This window comes from Brassica oleracea, chromosome C9 (genome assembly GCF_000695525.1).
Source record: "Brassica oleracea var. oleracea cultivar TO1000 chromosome C9, BOL, whole genome shotgun sequence".
Taxonomy (NCBI): domain Eukaryota; kingdom Viridiplantae; phylum Streptophyta; class Magnoliopsida; order Brassicales; family Brassicaceae; genus Brassica; species Brassica oleracea.
The window spans coordinates 25,528,810-25,545,381 of NC_027756.1; the positions used below are offsets into that span (position 1 = coordinate 25,528,810).

Below are 16,572 nucleotides of genomic sequence, written 5' to 3' on the forward strand. Positions count from 1 at the left end.
ATCATAAAGTTTGATCGATGACTTAGAATGGCGGGAAACATGAAATGGGTTCGCTACGGTCTTCGGGAGATAGCATCGAAGGATAGACGAGAATGCATGGACTAATGTCGTATCGATGTTTCGGAAGAGCTCGGTCGCTACGTAGCGACTGAGCGGAACGGACGCTCGGTCGCTACGTAGCGACCGAGCGGAACGGACGCTCAGTCGCTACGTAGCAGGGTCGGGCGTTCCGGAAGCTTCAGCTCTACCTGCCGGGTCGTCCACGACTCCGATTCTCGTCGAGGATAAGGAGAGGGCTGCTGACTCTATGCCTCCTCCTCTGGCAAGGAAAGAGATCGTTTTAGCGCTGCGCGCTCCTAGTCTTGTTCCGGTTGCTCAGCCTAAGGGCCGGAAGAGGAAATTTACCAAGGGCGGTGACGGAGAATCTTCGCAGCAAGGAGGCTCGAGCATAGCGTCGGTGCTTCGCGGAAAGGTTTGTCGCCCACTTAATCTCTTGATTGTTATATATTTTTCTAAAAGACAAAAAATCCCTAACTTTCTTCTCGTTTCGCAGTTCATGTCGTTGATCGATGGGATGATCAGCGAGTGCGGTTCTGAGACCAGTCGTCTTGCCGGGGAGTTGTTGGAGCTTCAGGGTAGATGGTCTGAAACCGAGGCCATGCTGAAGGCTGTCAAGGATTCTCACTCCGTGAAAGTGTCGAAACTCGAGGTCGCGATAGGGGAGCTCGAGAGGGACCGCGGGAAGACGGCGAGTTCACTGCTTAAGGAGAAGAAAGCCAGGAAGGCCAAATCTTTGGAGGTGCGTCGGCTTCAGCATCAGATCGAGGGCGATGCAGGATTAGCGAGCCGCGGGATCCGAGAGGCCACAGACGCTCTCCGCTCTGAGTTTCAGGCTCGCTTGGCGAAGATCTCTGCCTTTCTGGGCTCCCTTGAATGCATCCGGAACATGGATCTAGCCTTGGCGACGATTGAGGGCGGGGTGGCCGTGGTTCAGTCGTTCCAGAGTGAGACTCCTCCGACCTTAGAGGCCGAAGAGGCCCGACTGTCCAGCTGCAAGGGAGATTTGGCAGACGTGGATGGAGATTTTGATCTCATCCTAGCTGACCTGAAATCCGCGTGCTTTCTTCCGACGTGTTCAGAAGGCCCAGAGGGAAAAGATCCGGTGCTCGGAGAAAGCGGAGGTGATGCGGCTCCAGGCTTGGATGAAGCGACGGGTGAAGAGGGAGCGTGAGTTCTGAGGAAGACTTTGGTTAGATCTCTTGCGAGAGATTTTTTTTTATGTTTGATGTTTCGGCCTTAAATGGCCTTATTTCATATTTCGGGACTGGCCGTATGTGGCTTTGAATCTCTGCCGCTCTGCGGCTTTCTTTATATGACAAGACAATCGAGTTGCATTTTTCATAAGTTTACGTATGGCGTGGAAGTGAGGGTGATGAGTTGTCGTCTCATATCCTTCTTCGATGTGAAATGTTTTCTTCGAGATCCGTTTCGAGAGTTTTTCCGCGAGATATAGACTTTGCAGGATATCTGAAGATATCGAATATAAACATAGAGAAATGGTTCATATCTTAAATAGCAAAAGATATTGTCTTACACAACACACATTGTCAACATATTACATAACATACTAAGATTGATTAGGATCGAAAAACACATAAACTAAAACTCAATCTAACATCAACCTATTAGCTTAGAGCACACGACAATGCTCAAGCAACCTAGAGCAACAATAACCATCAGTTTCTTCAACTCGGACTTTGCTTCACCCACAACTCCTTCAACCTTTTCAAGAATTTCTTTCTCAAACCTCAGCATCTCTAGCTCCAAATTCGCAATCTGGTTTTGTTGCTCAAGTCTTTCGGTCCTCATCCCCAATATTTCTATCTCATCCGCCAAAGCCTCATCAACCCATTTTTACGAGTGGTTATCATTGCTAAGCTACACACACAAATCAACATCATTTTTTCAAATATATTCTATATGAACATTGAATCTCAGATTCATTACACTTACTTTTCGCTCCACTGCATATGCACAACGGTAATATCGCCGATAAGGATTAGCTTCGGACTTTGACATTCTTGCTACCACGATTTCGCCACACCAGCATCTCTTCGGCACACCGACCATTGTTCCTCTTCTTCGAATACCTGATGTCCCTGACGAAGCTCCACTTTCGTTGCTCATCTTCGATTTTCACCAGCTGAAGGAGAGAGCTTCTGGGTTCGTTTTTAGGGTTCGTATAATTGGGGGTTTTTAAAACTGGATTCCAACCGGGTTAAAATAGGATCACTGGTCGGGTTATTTTATGTCTTTCGGTTTGGTTACCTCTTCTGAACCACTAAATTGATGAATAACCGAAGCCATGTAGGTTCGGGGTTCGAAATTTGACATTGTAACTTCTATATATGTGCAATTAAGACGAGGTTGAAAGATCGTGTGGAACTGTTACTATTTGAAACTTCTGGTGTTGAGATAGGTCGTTTCCCCTAAAACTGTTTTCAAACTCAATAATGCAAGGTTAACATAAAGAGACAATCAATTATTGCCTTACTTTACAAAAATTAGTATACATATGAGCAAAAAATTACAAAATCATATATGATTTTCTTAACCTAATGCTTATAATATTATGGGTTGACCCCAATTTATTGGAAAGATGTTTGTTTTAGATTGCTTCAAATGGGTTTTCGTAGAACAAAATTTAAAATAATCAAACCTTGTGAAGCTTTGGTTGTTGAAATTGTACTTTTCTCTTTATTTCTCTCAAATTCTCTTTTTCTAAAAATCAGAATCTTCATTAATTTCCTTTTTTTTACAACAAAATTTCATATTTTATTAAACTAGTTTGAGAGGATTAGCATGTGGAGCCAACCCGTTTGGAACCATATATGACAATTTTTTTTAAAAAATCCCTTGATCTGTTTTAACTAGGAGGTTAATCCGAGTATTAAAATCGCAAAAAAAAATAAAAGAGAGAAAATTTGGTAAACATAGAACAAAGTTGAGTAAGTTCTTCAAATTTCGAAGCTAGAAATGCACATAATTCTTCGTCATCGAACAACTTTACATTTGCTTGCAATTCAATTTGAAGTGCATTGTTTCAAGCCTCATACAAAAAGAGTTGCTCATTGCCCACAAAAGTGTGTTGAATTCGATGTATAGGAGTAAAAACATTTGATTCCTTCCTGGTGATCCATGGAGCATAAACCCCGATTAAATTTATATAATACTACTTCTAAAAAAGTAGATAGGGTTTTCGCCCAAGATGCATCGACTTGACACCTTGATCTAAGAAACTGGTTCATCTTCCTTTGGTTGGTTGATTTGAGTCTCTGTCCTTGCTCTTTTGTCTCTGAAACTGATTGTGCCACATTCCAAACTCGCACTCTCGAGAAATCCTTTTCAGTATGTACAGAGGAGCCATATTTGCCGTTTGAAAAACTTGTCTTTTCAACGTTTCCATAAATTTCCCATAACTTAGCTAAGAATTGTCAAAATACTTTAAGGCAAGCAATCGATGGTGTGAATAAAAGGTTCAAGTCCACAAAAGATGGAGACTTAGCCAAGGAAACAAAGGGAAGTGAGGAAAAGAGTTGGGCCGAACTAAGGAGAGGGTAAATATAGCTAGACCAGCTGGAAGAAGCTTAGATCTGATCTCAGCTTAATTGGATCAGCTTAACAGCTCAAGTTCAGCTAGTTGGCCAGCTTCCAGGAATATCAACAGATATGAGAAAATTTTGAGGCAGCTGGGGCAGTTAGCCGGGCTGTAATAGTCACTAAACCGGTTGTCGAGCATGGTTGGTTATGGGATAGGTGGTCGACAGGGATGAGTACTGAACTTGGGATAAGTGGCTCAAAATGTGAATTTTTTGCGTTCTTAAAGAAAATATTGCAAAAAGAGTCGTCATGGTGATTGTCAGAAGGTGGAAATGAGGTTTTGATTAAATCTATCATGCTAGCAGTTCCTAACTATGTCATATACAGCTTTTTGCTTCCTTTTAGATACTTGTAAAAAGCTTGCAAGTGCCACTTCATGATTCATCTTGAGTTCAAAAGAGAAACTTTTTATGCTAAGAGATTAAGGTGGTCTTGGTTTCCATATGATCCATGAATTTAGTCTTGCATTGTTGGCAAAACATTTATGGAGGATAGAGATAAAGAAATTCCTTGATTTACTTCTCGAGTACTGTGTTGCAAGCATTACAGACTTAGTTCACCTTTGCGACCAAGTTCTACAAATAACCCTTCTTATGTATGAATAAGTCTTTCAGTTGGGAGGCCGTTATTTGCATTGAGAATTAGACATAAGGTGCATTCTAGATATGAGGTTAAAGCTTGGGGAAATCCTTGGATTCCAGTTATTCATGTGAGGCCCGCGCAACCAAATTTCTTGGTAGTCCATCCCCAGATGACAATCCGTGGTTTATTCAAGGTGGACCTAACGAATTGAATGTGGAAAGAATTGAGAACTTAGCTATTATGTAGAACTTACTACTCATTCGAAGCTTGGCATTAAGCCAATCCACCCATCGAGATACTTTTTGTTGGAACCATACGATGAGTGGTCAATATACTCTTAAGTCGGTATATTGGGTAGCTAGGAATATTTTAATCCGAGAACCTGAGATTGAATATTCAGAGCTCATTATCACTAATCTATATGTCTTTGGTTGGAAAGCTAATGCTCCTCAAAAAATGTGCCACCTTATATGGTAGATTGCAATAAGACATTTAGCTCTCAAAAGAAACCATATACGTCATCATATGTGTTGTGATAATCATTGTTCTAGATGTGGATAGACTTATGAATCTGTAACTCATACTATCTTTGAATTCTATACCGATTTACATTATCTCTTTTTGTTGAAGAACAATATTGAAGATTTAGGTTTGGATATAGAGATCAACCACTACATTCAATAGCTTCATAAGACGCGTGCTTACTAAACATTTATATGGTGGAAAGTTCATGACCTATACGTTAGAGTGGATGTAGATGGGTTTAGAAGACATATCTGACCAAATTCAGCTTATGGGTACAAAAACCAAAGGAGACGAGTGTTTTCTCTGCACTCGGAGTTGGAAGCACTTGTTTGGACAGAAAAAATATATTATGATATCTAACATGTCAGCGTTTTAGATCAGACTGCAAGAACTTGATCGAAATGATTGAGGCATGGCTAAGCTTTTCAAAAGAACTGAAAGAGTTAGCGCTGTTATGATGTTTTCAATCTTTCAAGATTTCTTAAATACTTCGGACATAAAACATAATTATTGATTAATTAGATAAAACTACATGATTTTTTTCATAGACAACCTTTTATTTTTTATTTAAAAAAAAAATAAATCGTAGCGATATACCGAAAGAAAAAAATATTATTAGTAATAAAAACTAAAAAGAGTTACTTATCCTTATCATTATTCATCATTTTGCCCTTATAAGTTTGTGTAAGAAATATGACATTTAAGAGGAAGAAAAAACAAAAGAAAACCTAAAAACAAGGAGTTATTACAAATCCACCCTCAATGATTCCCGTTTCTCCCGCTCGGATAAACTCGGTCACGTTTTCATGTTCCAATTGAATACTTTCTATTTTTGATTATCCTTGAAGGATAAGATTATAATTTTTACCAAACATCTGCGGGTCCAATCACACGATCTTATAATAAGAACAAAAGATCTTTCTCGATCAATCTCACTTTCTCAGTAATTTTATTTACATAAAAATCATAAGTAATAAAAGGAGGATATCCTCCTCAACCAGGCTGTCCACGTGGGCAATTTTAATCAACCAATCAGAGAGGGTGTTTTTGCCATGTCAGATGTGTGTTGCTTTTCTTGGGCCTCAACCGTGTTTTTTTTTAAAATAGCTGTGTTTGATACGAATGGGCCTAAAACCCATCAGACCATATCAAGACACATACGGCGATCAAACCATTCCGACCTCTCCCATTCGTATTTCTCATACCCTAATAACCCAAATCGATTCTTCATCCCCTTTGACGATTCTTCATCCCTTTCCTCTGACTCTCCTTTGATCAGTTTCACGATCTGATCCCTAACCAATCAATACATCCTCCACTTCGTTCTCTCTCTACTCTCATTAATGGATTCTTTTTGCTTTTCCCCTTCATATTTTCTTTATAAAACTCTTAGTCTGCATTTTCTCCTTCAGATTTTGTTTACACAACTCTTAATCCGAGTTTTATTCCGATTAAGCTTTGCTGCAATGAATTCCAACGGAAAATCCACCTCAGAGAAACCAAAAGCCGTTGATACTGACTCCTCTCCCGGACCGATCAAGCTCATCGGAACACCCTATGTCTCTCTCGACCACTCGATCAGCGAACCCCACTCGAAGCAAGCCAAAGGCGAAGCGTCGGTCACCTCCGGTTTGACCAAACTCAGCGGAAAGACCTCTGTCTCTTCTGGTATCTTGATCGGCGTGCCTAAATCGAGAAACCCCAATGGTGAGAACCCTTATCATTTCCTTTTGAAATTATAGAGTCCGTCTGATTACCTTAAAAAATTAGAGAGTCTAAAGCTTTGAGGTTTAAAACTACATACTTTGTTTGATTACCTTAAAAAAATAGAGAGTCTAAAGCTTTGAGGTATACAACAACGAGATGAATAAGATGATTTTTTTATGGCATATAGTTTTTATACTACAGAAAATATAAAAGCATGTGAAATTGTGGTACGGAGTTTAGTTTCCTTTTTCTTGATGGCAACGTTCGTATTCCTATGCAGGTATGAAGACTGGTGTCTCTTCAGGTGTTAGAGGCAAAGCCGTTGTCTCCTCTGGCGCCAAGGGAAAAGCCATTGTCTCGGCCGAGGTTGTGGCTTTCAAAGGTGTGAAATACGGAGCTCATGACGGCGAGCTGAGGTTTCGGTTGATCCATTTCTGGGAAGCTCGAAATGTTGTGACAAAAGTGCTTCTAGGTCTCGAGATGCTTCTCATCGACCAAGAGGTATAAACCGAGTTCTATATTACAATTTAGTTTAGAAATGATGCTGATAAACATTTTAGAATCAGACTTATTGTTCTATTATTTTGTACTTTAGTGCATTCATAGCAAGTGTTTGCTTTTGTTGATATTACAATAAACTATAATTTTGTTGTTGATGCATTTCTAAGATCTCATCTCTAGCATTTCTGATTAATTTCTTTTATTATGATGATAACAGGAGACTGTCATTCAGGGTTTCATCCCAGCTGGAAGGATAGACACTTATTTGCCACACATGAGAGCTGGTGGCATTTACAGACTCAACAGTTTTTTCGGGTCTAACAAAAAGACTTTGTATCGTGTTGCGGATCCAAGTTTCACCATCACATTCTCATCACTTCTGTCCTCTCTGACCTAGAGGACAGTTCGGCATGTTTTCCTGAGGATCGTTTCCGGTTCCATGGATATGAGGAGTTCGATGCTGCCTGCGACTTGAGAGGGGATCTTTATGGTAAGGTCTCACTGGTATATAGGATAATTTTAATCTAATTCGATCAGATATATTCAGCCTTCTTTGTCTAGGATAGTGTTAAGATCCATACTTACGTTTTTGGTTACATTGTGTGTTTATGGTATATAAAGCATTGAGTTTGTTTTTTATTTTGCAGATTATGTTGGCCATATCAAGCTTGTGAATGGGCAGGTTCTCAGTGACACTCTCGTGCTAGATGATGCCGAAATAGCTTCTTCGCGCCGAGTTCTGCTTCATGTTCAAACACATGAGTAAGCTAATCTGTATTATTTTCATATTCCTGAGTTGTCTCTCTATTCACGCATGTTTTTGTATGTTATAGCGATCCAGTGATGAAGTTGTACCTATGGGACAAGGCTGCCTCCGATTTCAGTGAGAGATTCAAAGCATCTGGAGGAACTGCACGTGTTATTTTAGTCACTACCTTGAACCCAAAGCGACTTGGAGGTCTGTATTAGCAATTTTTCTTATTTTTTAGAATTACATAGGATGGTCAGGGAATATTATCTGGTTAGGTTGGCTTTGAGGAATAGAACTGTATTTGGTAGAAGTTGAGCGTATTGGCTATGAGTAACCGATAGGCTCTGTTATGGAAAATTTTACATCACATTTTACGTTATAACTTTCATCTGTCTTATAACAATGGATTTGCTACAGGTGCTCTAGCTCTCTCCTCCATGACGCCATTACGTGTGTTTTTGGACACTGATGTCCAAGCAACCCGAGATTATCTCACTTGGTAATCTTTCTTTTATTTAAAATTGTTAGTCGTTATTCCATCATTGTTTTTGATGTTTGTACGTTGGCTTCAGGATGAACACGAATCTAGATGTTGCTAACAGAGTTGACGCAGACGTTGTCACTAAGACTGAGACAGTGACCATAGGCGAGCTATTTTCCTATATGAAGCAGGAAGATGCGAAGGTTGTTCAGTACCAATTGGTGACACATCTAATATGATTATCTTGATTGCTTATTTAATCGTTTACCATTTTGCAGGTTGCTTGGTTTGAGTGCACAGCAACCATTGGAGATGTTGCGCACGGATCATCATGGTATTACATAGGCTGTGGTGGGTGCCACACTAAGGCAACCAAAGGGCCTACTAGCCTTATGTGTAAGAAATGTGGGAAAACCGAAATTGTTGGTGTTGCACAGTAAGTGACTCAGATCTACTTAAACTCATACTTCAATGCACTATTCTTACTCTGCTTATGACACAGGTACTTGGCGAAGATCTCCGTGTATGATAATGATGATCAAGCGTCTTTTGTGCTCCTTGGTGGTGCTGGATATGAGTTATCTGGTAAGAAAGCTTCTGAATTGCTTGAGGATTATTTCAAGGTAATTACAAACCTGTGTGCTTTTGTTAGTTAGAACTGTATTTTCCAAGATAATTAGGGGTATATAGTGACAATTGATTACTTTGTGTAGGCCAATGAGGATGTAGGGGATGATCACTTGGTTCCGGTACCTCAAGCTCTTATCGATACCATAGGACAGACCCGCAAATTCGTTGTGAAGGTGTCAAATCACAATTTAACTGGCCAGACCCAAGCTTTGACTGTGACAAAGGTGCTCACTCCAGAAGTTTGAAGCCAATTTCGAAGGAAATGTGGCTGTACCAGACGCACAGGAAACTTTGGACAAGGAAGTTGCTGGTGATGGTCCTTCCACATTCTTTGGGAGTGTGAAGAGGGCTGGTGTTTAGGCTGACGCAGAGGATCCCAAACGAGGAAGAAGTGGCTAGGATGTGTTACATGTTGGTTTTTATAGTTACTAAAACTCTACGCTTTGTTTTTTTTTTAGTCTCAGACTTTGTTTTTGCACCATTAAACTATCATTCTTACATATATGTTGTCTCTACTTAGTGTTTTTACTTCAAGTTTGATGTTTGAACATTTTAGTTTTGTTGGATTTGAGGCTTTCACGAATTTGGTTGTTTTAAGAAAAAAATGTGTTTGAGAGTATCTACGGTTTTGATTTTAGGCAAACATGTAAAATCATACAAAATTATATGATTTTGGTTAAATAATAGTAGTTATGGAATAATAAGGATACACGCCATTAACTCTAAGATTGATTATACAATCTACTAACCGGCTAATCAAACATAAGAAATCGAACAGAATATTCAATCACGATATATTCAATCACCAACCAAACATTCTTTATGATCGCATTAAGTAAAATAGAAAACATAATATTATGTTTCCATAAACGAACGTGATTGCCGAACGTTTTTGCACCGAATTGATATGATTAAAAATACTTCCAAGCGTAAGAGTTAATCACATCCATATTCCATCTTCCTCATAGAGACAAGTTCTCTTTCACACGATCGAACCGCTACTACACGTACCATTGGAGAATGGAAAACCAACCTCCTACCACCCCTGTGGAAATTGGAGGTAAACAATCTTTTCTCGCTATCAAAGTATTCCTTATTACTAAGTTTTGTTGGTGAATCTCTTTAGTAATCTTCACAATCATTCAAGATTGACTTCTCACAAAATTATCACTCTCTAATGCACAATCGTTCCAAATATGCTCACCTCTTAAATATGTTCCAAAAGAGAGCCCTGTATTCAAATTGATTATATATGATCATCATTCTTTGTTATGACTTGCATGATGATAGAAATTATATTACAAACGGATGATCATTGTCCTTTCTTCATCCCTTCTTCGTTTGTCTTTTTCATTCTTTACTTACACAACTTAAGTTGATGTTTATTATTTGATTAAACACAATAACGTGGACCTATAGATTGGTCATAATTGGAGCACCGATCATCGACCTATTAATTTTTAGTTACATATATATTTTTGAATAATTTTCTTCACTATCTATACTCTATTAAACTTTATAAAATCACACACTATGAATAAAATATTTAATAACCGTCTATAAATATTTTTACTTGATTAAAAATTAGCAATAAGAATTTTTGAATTTTAAAAAAAATTAGCTCTTTCACAACACCAGTTTGTTGCTTTTTACAATCTCTTAGATAATTTTCTTCATATGTGACTTTTCTTCATCGTTAAACACATGTTTATGTTTTGATAAACATTAGAAAATACTCTTTTTAATAAGATAGTTGTAAGAAAATTTAGAATATCTATCTATATAGTAAACGAACTTAAACTCACATTAAAAATGTTAAATTTAGAATATTAGGGTTTTAAGCAAAAGTGTTTTTAAAGGACACGTGTGATATATCAATGCTTTTACTTGATGTAATTATATTTTTGTTATGTTATTATTTGTCTTATATATAGGGTTAACTAATTTTTTTTTTGAAACAAAAGGATTCAATATACTAAATTAAATTTTTTATTAAAAAGAAAAATTAATTTCTTTCTAATCTAGAGATCATATTTTAAAATATTATTTATATAATTTTTTCTGTAATTATAAAATATTATAGACAACTACCTATATATGAAAAATAAAAGAACATTTCAGTAATACTAATTATAAGTTTTGTTTTGGTAGCATGTTAATTTTGAAAACATAACCCTGTGTGTGATAATTATAGTTGGAAATACATTTATCTTATTACAATTTATAGTTTTTTTTGTAAAGTTCTAAAGAATGAATGCCCTTAATTAAAATCGCATGTTTTACAGTGACATCTCACATGCAACACATTCTTCAAAGAATCCACCAACTACTGGAAGAGATTTCAGTGCGCCCTATCACAGTATGTATAAGAAGTGTTTGGGACATCAGAAAACACAAAACAGATAATACTCAAATTTGCATCGGCTTCATGTGCTACGACCACCACGTAAGCCATTTATTAACTTTAACATATATATGTATTTTCCAATCCACCATATTTGATTTAAACTACTCACTATTTACTTAATTGGTTCGGAACAACAAAATTTGTTCACATTCAGGGACAACTATTAGAAGGTCGGCTCACCGGAAACATTCAGCCAAATGACCCAAAAAAATTAACTGAGGGAGATATATATGAATTTTCAGGATTTGCTGTCATACATAATTCACGACATTGAAAACTCACCCAACTGCCGTATTACATTCAGATCGACCAAGAGACAATAACATTGAAAGTTACAGACATCGGTCCAATATTTCCAGTTCACAATTTCTCTCCTCAAAATTACAAAAATCTATTGCGCTTAGCCACTGCACCCACCTACTTACCAGGTAAGTAAGTCAGCCCACTATCAATTAAACAAACATGGATGTTTCTTCTAACTCGAAATCAATGTGCAGATGTCGTCGTGCAGATACTCATAATACAAAAAAGAAATCCGTACCACCCATGACTCAATATTGATGCCACGATTGGTCTACGGCTAAACAGGTAAGTCTAACACAATAGGTAAAACAAAATCATAATTCTCTTCATACATACACTTTTATCTCAGGTCGACAATGGTTAAACTCATACTGTGCGACAAGCAAGCAGCAGATTTCAGCATCCTACAAAGCAAGAAGAATAGGAAATTTAAAGTTGTCATCATCACAAGCATAATTTCTAAAATTTTCCAAGGTAAATAATTTTTTTAACACATCAAAAAATAATACAGATCTAGATTTTTTTTATCAGTAGAACAATAATATCCAATATTTTTCAGGCAAACTACTACTCAGTTCATCACCAGCAACAAATTTCTACTTCAACAAATCAATTGATTACATAAAGCATTTCAAAGGGCGAATAAGAGATCATGCAAAAGCATCCAGCAAAGAGTGACTTTAATTCATGCATCATTCAGATTATTATTTTTTTTTCCACACAACTTGATACCTAAATTTATTTACATTTTAAACAATTTTATCATTGTTTTTTTAGTCTCTACTCCTATATAAAATCTAAAACTCAACTTCTGTCTTTCAATCTTTGCTAAGCAATTTAAATATATAGAGAATAAATTAAACTACATAATCCGCGCGTAACGCGGACAAATGATCTAATGTAAATAAAGATTCAATTAAAGAAAAGGTTAGAGAGAGAAATAAATAAAACCACAAAAATAGAAATAGAGGATCCGTTTTTATTTTGTCTCTTTTGCTCAGGTCTTGCCTTTGTCTGAAAATCGCTCTCCTTCCTCCTATTCGATTTCCTTTGTCTAAGTTTTTTGAATCCATTGTCCTCTGATTCTCTACGGATCTGTAAGTTTTCAATTCATCAATTGTTTCTGGTTGAAATCCTTAGATTCCCAGGGTTCAATAAAATCATTAGATTAAATCAATATTTTAAAATTTCAAATCAGTTAATTGTATTTTCTTTGGCATTAACAGTTTTTTAGCCTCGCTGATGGATGTGGAGACTTCTCCTAACCATAATGTGCCGATGAAATCTGCTGAGGAAGAGTCTCCTAAGCACAATGTTGAAATTGCTTGTGCAAAAACATTGGAGGAGAACAATGTGGAAGAGATTAAAACTGTTGAGATCAGAGATGAGGACGGTTATCCTAAACCCATTGTCGAAACTGAGGATATAATTGACGAGATGGAGTCTATAGACATCCACGGAGAGGACAAGACTGTTTCTTTGGAGTGTGAAACACAACAAGATAAGATGCGTAGTCCTAGTAATGATTATGATGATGAACATGATAGTGAGAGTTCACACGATTCAAAAGATGACGTTGATGAAGATGAAACAATGGATGATAAAGAGACGACAAAGCCCGACTCACCAGATTCTAATCCTTCGACTTCTGCTTGGACGGAGAAAGCAGCTGCGATCAAGAACTTCGTTAGAGTGAAGAGTGAAGTCGCAGTACAAACAGTGATGCGCCGTCTTTCCGGGAGAATGAATGATGACAATGCTGTTTACGACGCAAGAGACGTTGAAACCAAATCGGTGGAGTCCCCTAAAACAGAGGGAAAGTCGTCCATATGGAACCCGTTAAGCTACTTGAAGATGATGCAGAACAATACGGTTGATAAAGTAGAAGTGAAGAACGTGGAGGAGGCAGAGTTGGAGCCTGTAGTGATGAAAGGTAGGATTATACTCTATACAAGATTAGGGTGTGAGGAATGCAGAGAATGTAGGTTGTATTTGCATGGAAAGAGGCTTAAATATGTGGAGATAAATATTGATATCTACCCATCTAGAAAGCAGGATCTTGAAAAGATTGGTGGATCATCTTCTTCAGATGTTCCTAAGGTATTCTTCAATGAAGAATTAGTCGGGAGTCTTAAGGGGATTAAGGAATTGGATGAATCAGGAGAGCTCGATGAGAAGATAAGACATTTGATAGATGAAGCATCACCTAGGGAAGCTCCTCTGCCACCATTCTCAGGAGAAGACGATGCATCAAGTAAAGGTCATGTAGATGAACTAGCTTTAATAGTGCAGAAGATGAAGCTTTGCATCGTTAAGGATAGGTTTTATAAGTTACGAAAGTTCAAAAACTGTTTTTCAGGTTCAGATGCTGTGGATTTCTTATCATCTGATCAATGTTTAGAAAGAGATGAGGGAAAGAGATATATAAGTAATGTGATCAATATGCTCTGTATTTAAGCCGATTTATAATCCGATATTTTTTGTTTCATAGGCCATTGAAGTTGCAAGAAAACTTGCAAGCCAACTCTTCTTTCAACATGTCTTAGAGTAAGCTTTTCCTTCTACAGATGTTTTCAAATTTTATGTTTCCATTTGTGCTTCTTGTTTTAAATCTTTTATAACCTTCTGCGGTATTTTTCAAACAGGGAGAATCTGTTTGAAGATGGGAATCACTTGTACCGGTTTCTAGATGATGACCATGTCGTGTCATCTCAATGCCATAACATCCCTAGAGGAATCAATGAGATAAAGCCAAGGCCGATCCCTGAAATTGCGTCAAGACTCAGACTTTTGTACCAAGCAATTCTTGAAGCTTACACTTCGCCTGATGGAAAACATGTTGACTACAGAAGCATTCATGGGAGTGAAGAGTTTGCAAGGTATTGTTTGAACCGAAAATGATGTGTTTGTCGGATTCATACAATGAAAATTTAAGAAATAGATTTCTTAAATTCTTGAGGTTTAGGAGAAATCTTGAATAATCAAATGAGAAATGAACATTAAAAAGAATTTATTGATTAAAGATTATATTACATGTATGATTACAAGTGTAAATAAATCTAAGAATCAATAAGCTCTTTGTATAAAGTGTTTAATGTGTAAAATGAGAGAAGATATCTTTTCTCATAAAGATGTAACTCCTTATTTATAGAAAGATATGTCTAGGGTTTTCTAGCAAAGTCTTGATCTCCTCGTCACACCATTGCCGAGAAGGACATTAGCTTATATGTTCTTCATTGGGGTCGGCTGTTTTACGACGAGATGGCGAAACAGTTAACTACTCTGCGAAGAGGATGATGATGACAAGCGACGAACTCGGTGAATTGCTTAGTTAAACAATCTGTTATCATGAGCTTCCTCTCTCTTTCTTCTGCTTTCGTGAGGACGAGCGACGTTGACGTTGAGCGAACTCCGAGAGATCTCGCCAGATTTTAGCTCAAGTTTAATATCAAGATAAGATGTGAGCCGCATTTGTAATGTCCAACTCGGGCTTCTCGGTGATGACGTCCTCAAACCTTTGAGCTGCTCGAAAGATCGTGACTGAGCTTGTTTTTGCGTTTGAGTAGAACTCCTTTGAAGACATTTATCAGTTGAGATATTGATGCAATGATCTGAGCAGGGTAGAAAACTTGAGAGCAAAGCAGTAACCGGAGTGTAAACAGAAAGCTCAAGTGCTCAGCTTCTTGTGAGGAAGACGTGATGACGCTTCACTACTGATCCCGAGCTGCTTGTGACAAGATGGTTCTTGCCGAGATCGAGTCTCGAGCTTTGACGAGAAGGAGACGCATAGACGGGGATGAGAGGATCGAAGTCTTGATTCCTTCTCGTCACACCACTTGGCCAAGAAGAATCACCAGCGATACATCATTGTCAAATCAGCATTGTCTTGAATCTAAGGAGCCAATCGAGAGAAAGCTCTCTCGTTTTGGAGCTTCAACATAGCTTGAAGTTGCTGAAAACCTTTGAAGTAGATGATCATGAGCTGAGGAGCATAAAGAGAGACCGAGCTTGTCGTGGTCTATCACATGTTCCTCTGTTTTTTTTTTATTCCTCTCATGCCAGTGATGACGATAGACGATCAGTCGCAGCGGATCCAGCCACGCGCTTCGTGTTCTCCCCGAGGACCCGAAAGAAGTAGGAACGCGCAGTCTCCGAGAACTCTTGATAGCATCTGCTTTGCGGTTTCGTCGCAGCGGAGACAGCCACGCGCTTCGTGTTCTCCCCGAGGACCCGAAAGAAGTAGGAACGCGCAGTCTCCGAGAACTCTTGATAGCATCTGCTTTGCGGTTTCGTCGCAGCGGAGACAGCCACGCGCTTCGTGTTCTCCCCGAGGACCCGAAAGAAGTAGGAACGCGCAGTCTCCGAGAACTCTTGATAGCATCTGCTTTGCGGTTTCGTCGCAGCGGAGACAGCCACGCGCTTCGTGTTCTCCCCGAGGACCCGAAAGAAGTAGGAACGCGCAGTCTCCGAGAACTCTTGATAGCATCTGCTTTGCGGTTTCGTCGCAGCGGAGACAGCCACGCGCTTCGTGTTCTCCCCGAGGACTCTTCTGGCTCGATCTCCCCGGCGACTACTGCGATTGTGGACCGGAGACGCGTAAAGTCGTCAACTTTTTGATCTCCCTCCCGGAGAAACATCGGAGCAAACCCACGTCTTTCTCGCCGTAAACCACGACTTCGCCTTCACCGTGATTCTGGATTTGCTGTCGCGTCCTTTGGATGGATCCGGACGTCTAAGAATCTTAGGCTCACGAGAGCGAGAATCGAACCAGTTTCATCTCTCGAGACCGCTCCGACATCGTCTTCTTCTTCAGACGTCGTCGATTAGCTTCCTCCGTCGAACTCGTCAAGAAACAAGACGACTTTTTTTTTTTTTTTTTATTCTTGAAGCTTACACTTCGCCTGATGGAAAACATGTTGACTACAGAAGCATTCATGGGAGTGAAGAGTTTGCAGCCACCTGTTTGAGCCGAAAATGATGTGTTTGTCGGATTCATACAATGAAAAATTTAAGAAATAGATTTCT

General features: G+C 38.6%; 1 protein-coding gene and 1 pseudogene across 5 annotated transcripts in view; one reads left to right on the forward strand and one right to left on the reverse strand.

Moving 5' to 3' along the window:
• Positions 1-1,677: 1,677 nt before the first annotated feature.
• Positions 1,678-2,187, reverse strand: LOC106314642 (annotated as a pseudogene).
• Positions 2,188-12,528: 10,341 nt separating this feature from the next.
• Positions 12,529-16,572, forward strand: part of LOC106313050 — a 7,715-nt gene continuing 3,671 nt past the window's right edge. For 2 of the 5 annotated variants that reach the window (XM_013750771.1, XM_013750775.1), the window contains exons 1-4: positions 12,529-12,644; positions 12,774-13,959; positions 14,039-14,094; positions 14,193-14,426. In XM_013750771.1, coding sequence (XP_013606225.1) covers positions 12,790-13,959; positions 14,039-14,094; positions 14,193-14,426 — 1,460 coding nt within the window. In that variant the 5' untranslated portion in view covers positions 12,529-12,644; positions 12,774-12,789. Of the gene's footprint in view, positions 12,645-12,773; positions 13,960-14,038; positions 14,095-14,192; positions 14,427-16,462; positions 16,500-16,572 lie in introns of all 5 variants that reach the window. The other 3 variants (XM_013750772.1, XM_013750773.1, XM_013750774.1) reach the window with 3 other exon arrangements.